The sequence below is a fragment of the Leptodactylus fuscus genome, chromosome 7, assembly GCF_031893055.1.
Source record: "Leptodactylus fuscus isolate aLepFus1 chromosome 7, aLepFus1.hap2, whole genome shotgun sequence".
NCBI classification, from domain to species: Eukaryota; Metazoa; Chordata; class Amphibia; order Anura; family Leptodactylidae; genus Leptodactylus; species Leptodactylus fuscus.
Window position 1 is genome coordinate 137,062,528 of NC_134271.1, and position 8,000 is coordinate 137,070,527.

The 8,000-nt window shown below is 42.5% G+C and overlaps 1 protein-coding gene across 1 annotated transcript; it reads left to right on the forward strand.

The window, feature by feature from the left end:
- Positions 1 to 406: 406 nt before the first annotated feature.
- On the forward strand, positions 407 to 5,848 carry LOC142214562 (olfactory receptor 5V1-like). The gene is made up of 2 exons (XM_075283504.1): positions 407 to 515; positions 4,902 to 5,848. The coding sequence occupies exons 1-2, from the start codon at positions 407 to 409 to the stop codon at positions 5,846 to 5,848; spliced, it is 1,056 nt and encodes a 351-aa protein (XP_075139605.1).
- Positions 5,849 to 8,000: the final 2,152 nt, after the last annotated feature.

Below are 8,000 nucleotides of genomic sequence, written 5' to 3' on the forward strand. Positions count from 1 at the left end.
ATTTGTATTTTATTTTAATTATTTATGAAGATGAGTAAGAGGAAAACCTTTTAATGTAATTAGGTCAAGGTTATATTTTTGGGGATGAAAGTTGAAAATCTCCGATCTTGGAATGCATCATGTTTTTGGCAAATTTTAAGTAAAAAGTAACGTACATTGTCTGATATAGCACAATTGTTCAGAAATATTTGAAAGCAGTCATTGAGATGGAGGAGATGAGCAAGTCTGGAGATGGAGATGGAGAGTCTGGGCAAGGATGGAGATGGACAGTCTGGACAAGGATGGAGATGGATAGTCTGAGCAAGGATGGAGATGGATAGTCTTGGCAAAGATGGAGATGGACAGTCTGGGCAAGGATGGAGATGGATAGTCTGGGCAAGGATGGAGATGGACAGTCTGGGCAAGGATGGAGATGGACAGTCAGGGCAAGGATGGAGATGGACAGTCTGGCCAAGGATGGAGATGGACAGTCTGGGCAAGGATGGAGATGGACAGTCTGGGCAAGGATGGAGATGGTCAGTCTGGGCAACAGTGACATATATCACGATACATTCCTCTTTTAGAACAAACACAACACCTTCTATTGGGGTAACTTTTTGCATCTATCAGGGGGGTTACTATTCTGGCATGTCGCTCTGTCAGCCTTTTGATGTCTTCTGATTATAATGGACAAGATGGGCCAAAACTTTCACTGATAATCAAGGAAATGTACCTGAATTCCCTAGTTTTTGTAAAAATACCTATCCTAGCTATATACTACTTCATTACAAATTAATTATCAAATAATCAAAATTGTGGGAAATTTATTGGTGCTGTGTTGGTGTGATAGGGGATCTACGCCAGTCTTCATATCCCCTGCACCAATGGAAGAGCCGATGAGCAATGCACCATGTGCTGAAATCTATGCCAGTTTATTATATATACAGTGCCTTGTGAAAGTATTCGGCCCCTTGAACTTTTCAACCTTTTGCCACATTTCAGGCTTCAAACATAAAGATATAACATTTTAATTTTTTGAGGAAGAATCAACAACAAGTGGGACACAATTGTGAAGTGGAACGAAATTTATTGGATATTTTAAACTTTTTTAACAAATAAAAAAAACTGAAAAGTGGGGCGTGCAAAATTATTCGGCCCCTTTACTTTCAGTGCAGAAAACTCACTCGGTTCAGTTCAGTTCAGATCTCTGAATGATCCAATGTTGCCCTAAATGACTGATGTTGATAAATAGAATCCACCTGAGTGTAACCAAGTCTCCGTATAAATGCACCTGCTCTGTGATAGGCTCAAGGGTCTGTTTAAAGCGCAGAGAGCATCATGAAGACCAAGGAACACACCAGGCAGGTCCGAGATACTGTTGTGGAGAAGTTGGATACAAAAAGATTTCCCAAATTTAAATCCCAGATTTAGCAAATCTGCTAAGGGCTAGTTCACATGGGGCAAGAGGGGGCGGATTTTGACGGGGAATCCGCCTCAAAATCTGCCCCCTCACAATAGAGGTCTATGTAGACCACTAGCATTCTTTTTTCAGCTAGCGGTTTGTTCCCACTCACAGAAAAAAAGAAGCGAGCTGCCCTTTCTTCAGGTGGATTCCGCGGCTGATTCAGCTACGACAGCACCCTCCGGACTAGGCCCTTTCATTTGGGCCTAATCCAGAGCGGAAAGCCATGACGGGATGCTGATGCACTACATCCCGTATTCACATGGAACACCGTGTGAACTAGCCCTAAATTTGCTTTCCTTGCAGGCTTTCCTTTGTCCCTTCCAGCATATAAAACTTCAAAGGGATCCTAGCTCTTTCAAAGTAAGGTTTAAAGGGGTCCCAGAAGTTGGACCCTCAGTTCTAGTTCTAAACAAGCATACCCTAAATTCTTGGAAAATTCACACAAAATCCCAGAAGGTCTAATGTGAGAATATGACTAGAGATGAGCGAACACTGTTCGGATCAGCCAATCCAAACAGCACGCTCCCATAGAAATGAATCGAAGTACCTGTGACACCGGCCGGCCGCCGGCAAAGTCAGCGTCACAGGTGCTTCCATTCATTTCTATGGGAGCGTGCTGTTCGGATCGGCTGATCCGAACAGTGTTCGCTCATCTCTAAATATGACATTGCCTTGAATTTACTAAGTTTTGTTAAGTGTTGCAGCCTCATAGACTCAGGAGTATTAGAAGTATGTATAATGAGGATACAAGGTTATTACCACTGTCAGTCTTAATTATACTCTTGGGGATTATTTATCTGGTTGACGAAATTGGAGATTTCAATGTCTTCAACCTATCAATCAAAAGGGAGTATAAAAGTCAAGGCTTCCCATCTCAGCATCATAGAGCATCATAGAGAGATGTACAGTCAGATCATCTACAGTCCTGATATAGAATATTATAAGACATTCAGTTCTACACCACATGATAAATGCATTTTGGGACCTAAAATATCGTAAGTACAAGTGACTTTACCTATTTACTGTAAATCAATGACGTTGCTTCTTCTGCATGCCCCATAGCTACACCCCTGATTTATATACAGGTAGTATTTAGTGTAGTTGGTATACTGCTTGTGTAAAATTGGGGAAAAGAGACAGCAGAAGACATGCACTTTGGGTGGTTCTTGTCTATATTGAGAACAAAAGACTTGGCCATGTTGAAAGCCGACAGTCCGATCCTTCTCTCCTCTGACATCTAAAGACAAGACGGAAATGGAAGGTCCCTATACACATTAGACGGTCAGTAATCCCATTGATATTGGTAGGTTCAGCCAACATTGGTGTATTGTACACGTATTTCCATCTTGACTCCAGTGCAAAATCAGAAAACCAATATATCCACCAACCATTATAATACTCATATAGTACTTGTTTGGCACAGTTCACGCACTCTAGATGTGATGGTTACCAATTATTTTCTTGGACTTAAAGAAGTTTTTTATTGATACGCAATCCCCAGGATAGGTTGTTAACAAAAATACTGATCAGCAGTTTGAAGAGGCCTTGGCACTCGTACGAGTGCCATGATACCTTCTCTGTTTTATTGCACGCCATTGTTTTCATAGCCACCGCTCAATGCAATTACAGCACATTCCATAGAGGTCAATAGAAAGAGCCTTTAAATACGTCACATGGCTACTTAAAACAGAAGCCATGTGCATAAACAGAGAAGGGGTCACATTGCTTGCATAAGAAGCGGGCCCTTTCAAACAACTGATCAGCAAGGGGTGCTGGGTGTCGGACCCCCACAGATCTTTTATGGATAACCTACCCTGTGGACACCTCATCAATAAAAAAACAACTGGACAACCACTTTAAGGATTCAATAAAATCTTCTAGACCAGTGGTTCTTAACCTTGTTTGAGGTACCGAACCCACCGGTTTCATCTGCACATTCACCGAACCCTTCTTTAGTGATAAATCAAATATGATTTTTTTCCAAATTCAAGACATAGGTATGGTATCGATCGAAGCCCGGTTAAGAACCGCTGTTCTAGGTGAAGAAAATTAATGGTGGCCGCCAGCTCTCAAGTCTCAGCATCCTGAGCACCCAAGAATATATCACGCAGACGTGGTATCCTAAACTTATCAATATATCATTTCATTCCACAAGTACATTCCAAAATTAGTAACACAAAGGATCCTCTATATATTAAGGGGGTATATATCACCTACCCACTAGATAAATGCTAGATTATGGGGGTCCATCTACCAGGACTCTTACTGATCACTAGAGTGGTGGACCATCTTCTTCTACCCTCGTCTGAGGAGTCTGAATGGAGTGGCATCCTGCTGCTCGATGCAAAGTCTATGGCACGGACATATATAGTTGAGTACAGAATGGATCGACAGGGTACAAGCTCGACCACTGCTCAATAATACTCTTTCTGCCCGTAGTCTTATGGCTCGTGGAATAGGGTATTGGGATTCCCTGTTAGGGTGGTTACCGGGGGTCCTAGATGTCAAACCAACCACCATCCACCAACAGGACAATTAGAGAAACACTTTCCTAGAGAAGAACAAGTCTTAGTAATTGAAACATTATAACTATAATTACAGTATATATATATATATATATATATATATATATATATATATATATACAGACATAATAAGCAGCTGACTGATATTTATAGTAGATTGGGCGGATTTACAATGGAGAAGGATTTGGGTGTAATTATTGATGATAAAATTAATTATAGCACTCAATGTCAGGCTGCTGCGTGAAAAGCCAACAGCGTAACGTCATATAACATTAAATAGGCAGAACTTCTACAATAGGAAGTATCATTTTACTCTTTCATTAGGCATTGGTTGAATTTACTATCGTAGGTGCCTGGCTCTTTTTTACCCCAAAAATGCCCCACTTTCCTCTTTCGGTGCCCCATGAGCGAAACCAGACAGGGGCAACTCAGCCCATCAAATATAATACAATTCACACTGAGTTCTACCAGAAATCTATGCCTGATTTGGTGTAGATTTCAATTTTAATGCACAGGACCTCCAGAGTTGGCCAAGAATTATGGGGCACCGAAGCCTCTTCATAATTCTGGCAGATCTAGCACATGCAAGGGAATGGATTGACACTAGAGATGAGCGAACACTGTTTGGATCAGCTGATCCGAACAGCACGCTCCCATAGAAATGAATGGAAGCACCTGTGACGCCGGCCAGCCGCCGGCAAAGTCAGCGTCACAGGTGCTTCCATTCATTTCTTTGGGAGCGTGCTGTTCGGATCGGCTGATCCGAACAGTGTTCGCTCATCTCTAATTGACACCAGCATACAAAGCGCGAGTCCTAATAAATGCCAAAATGTAAGATTACTGGTATAGAAAGTTGAATTTTGTAATATATTTGGGCCTTCGGTAGATACGGATTCTCTTTTCTACTACTTCATAAACTCTATATCTTATAGGTTTGCACACCATGTGCACGGAGAATCAGACCATGGTGTCGGAGTTCCTTCTTCTGGGATTCCAAAGTCTTAAGCACTACAAAGTTTTATTTTTCACTTTCATCCTCTTGGCGTATATCATCATAGTGTTCGGAAATCTTCTGATTGTCATCTTGGTCTCCACCAACCATCAGCTCCAGGTTCCTATGTTCTACTTCCTCAAGCATCTGGCTCTTGTAGACCTTTTGGTCACCACCAATATTGTGCCCAAAATGTTATATGTTATACTGATGGCAGGGGCCACGATCAGCAGAATGGGCTGCCTTATCCAGTACTGCACTCATTCTCTTGTGCTATACACTCAAACGTTGGTCTTCGCTGCTATGTCTCTTGACCGATACATGGCCATCTGTCAACCTTTACGATATGCCTCTGTAATGACCCCTAAATTGTGTCGTTATCTGACTTTCTGGTCCTGGGCGGTTGGTTTATTTCTTAGCCCCAGTGAATTGACGTTGATATTCCAGCTGAAGTTTTGTAGGTCCAACGTGATCGACCATTTCTTCTGTGATTTAGCTCCGGTCCTCATGCTGGCCGATTCAAACCGAGAGTTAGTGGAATGGCACGACTCTGTCATCTCATTTACTCTTATCTTCCTCCCGTTTCTCTTCATCGTCTTATCATATGTATGTATTTTTATAACCATCCTGAAGATGTCCACCTTCTCTGGACGTCAGAAGACGTTCTCCACCTGCAGCACACATCTGGCCACGGTCAGCACACACTGTGGAATTCTTGTTACCGTCTACGTATTTACGCAAAAGGGAAATCCTCTTCATGAAATCAAACTGACGTCTTTGTTATATACAGTCCTAACGCCGTTCATTAACCCCTTGTTGTACAGCATTAGAAACCAGGAATTTAGAAAAGCTATAAAGAAATTAATAAATGGAAGTAAAGGGAAATAATACAAGGATTATTCCATTGTATTTATATTATATGGTTAAAGGAACACTCCAGGCAAAAACAATACAAAGCCATAGGAACGCCAAGATTATAGGCCGCTCCCCAAGGTCCTGTCCTTGAGGCGTAACTTGAAGAATGCAAAATCTGTAATGAGGTCCCTTGTACCATTTAGGGGCCTTTGGGGCCCTCCTAAGGGTCCTGGGCCCGGTAACGTCTGCTATCGCTCCATTACCTGTGGCTACGTCTATATCCATTGTGCCCGGTACATTCTCTTAACTCCTTACCAATCCCCAAGTGACGCAAGGTGCCGTAAGGTGACATTTGGAAGTAGCTAGGCCACTCTAACCTCCTAAATCTAAAAGGCTACATGCGTACAAGAGGAGTCTTTAGGGGTAAATAGGATTAGGTTCCAAAGGTACTGGGGTCGCCCTTATTGGGGCAACTGCTCATACAAATTTTTATTTGAGTATAAGATTGGTGGAGTCCGACTCAGGGACAGTTTTGGCTGGACTCGGAAAAAAGTTACAGACTCCGACTTCAAAATGAATTGATCAATAATTTTTAATTATATTATAGAATTATTAATACTTTAGAATGAGAATTATACTTAGTTACATATTTACTTCCATAGGAATCAATCACTGGCTTTTTAATATATTAGAGCATTACTGCTTCTGACTGACCATGACTGTCGGAGTTGGAGAAAATCATCTCCGTCCAATATGGAGTCTTTGACCCTATTCCTTGACCCTATCGACAAAACAAACGAGATGGATATTTACCCACCGTGTGCACTTCTAACCTAAATCTTAAGGCCTCATGCAAATGACCAAGGTTGCAGGCCAAGTTGGGGGCCAATTTTATAGTGGGATACTCTTGGATGACATCTGAGCGCCATCCATTCCCCTACTGACTTCAATGGGGGTTGTCATTTCGTTCTGAAGTCATGGCTAGCAATTTATTGAAAAAAATGCCACCTCTTTATATGATAGGCCCCAGAGGTGGACTCCCATAACTGCAGCAGAGATGGTGATACTCTGAGGACCTCTGCTATATCTAGGACTAATAAGGAAGTTATTAATGGTAGTAGAGTGACTTATGTAGAAGAAGCCATCTTTGGCTGTGTCTCTTCCCATTGACCCTAATGTATAAAACATGATGGGGGCTTTCCTGTATATACTTGAGGCTGAATGCAGATGGACAACAGACAGAAGAGATCATTTGCATCTGTTACAGGTTGTCCTGTTATGGACACATCCCCTATCTGCAGAACAGGGGATAAGTGTTCAATCACTAAGGGCCTGATCGTCGGGTCCCCCAGTGATCAAGAGAACGGGGGGAGTAAAAACACCTTGGCACATCTGGCGATCAACCTTCTTCCTTACTTTCCACTGTCGCCCCGAGAGTGTGTCCGGGCCTTATAAGATAATACAAAAGGAGCTTTCTAAATTTAGATATTTATTAACCTGAGTGGGTTGGTACTTGCCACTGAACATATACAGAAATATATATCAGTGAAAAAGCAAATGCAGTTACAGTGTAATACAATACATAAAATAAAAGGGAATAAAAGATAGAAAGAAATACCAAACGAATCCCTGAAGCATATCTCTTAGACTTCAGGGCACATAGCTTCAACCTGCTCCTTACATGGTTTGCAGAAGTAGACCTCCTTTTGTCTCCCCCTCTCCTTCTCAAGGGAAGACCATCCAAAGACCAAAATAAAGCATCCTCTCCATAGGTGAGGCCAGATAACTATCTGTTAGATCTATACCAGGGCTAGGAGCGGTAGACGCCGTCCCAGCTTGTAGATCTGCGGCAGGTATGGTCTCTGAGCTAGCCTATGTGTACTGTCTGTCTTCATGTATGGCTCCCAGCTGTGTGCGGGAGCATGGGTGTGTGATGTCTCCAAGCTGTCTGCCGGAGCATGCAAACCCCCCTGGGGGCTCCAAGCTGTGTGCAGGAGAATGTTCTAAAACTTCCGTGGTGGCCCCTAGCTGTCACAGGGGTAAGTGTGTGTGTTTGCTGGCCTGTGGTGAGTATTAACCCTTGGCAGCCATGTGTTTCACTTGTACTGGTGCACTTGGCCAGTGAGCTAAACTGGCAGGATTTTAGTTGCACCTTGTTAACATGGAGTGTTGCACAGTACACACT

Coding starts and splice junctions, on each gene's coding strand:
- LOC142214562 (XM_075283504.1), top strand. CDS start 407: ATGGAGATGGACAGTCAGGGCAAGGATGGAGATGGACAGTCTGGCCAA. Junction 516..4,901: donor TCTGGGCAAGGATGGAGATG/GTCAGTCTGGGC, acceptor TATATCTTATAG/GTTTGCACACCATGTGCACG.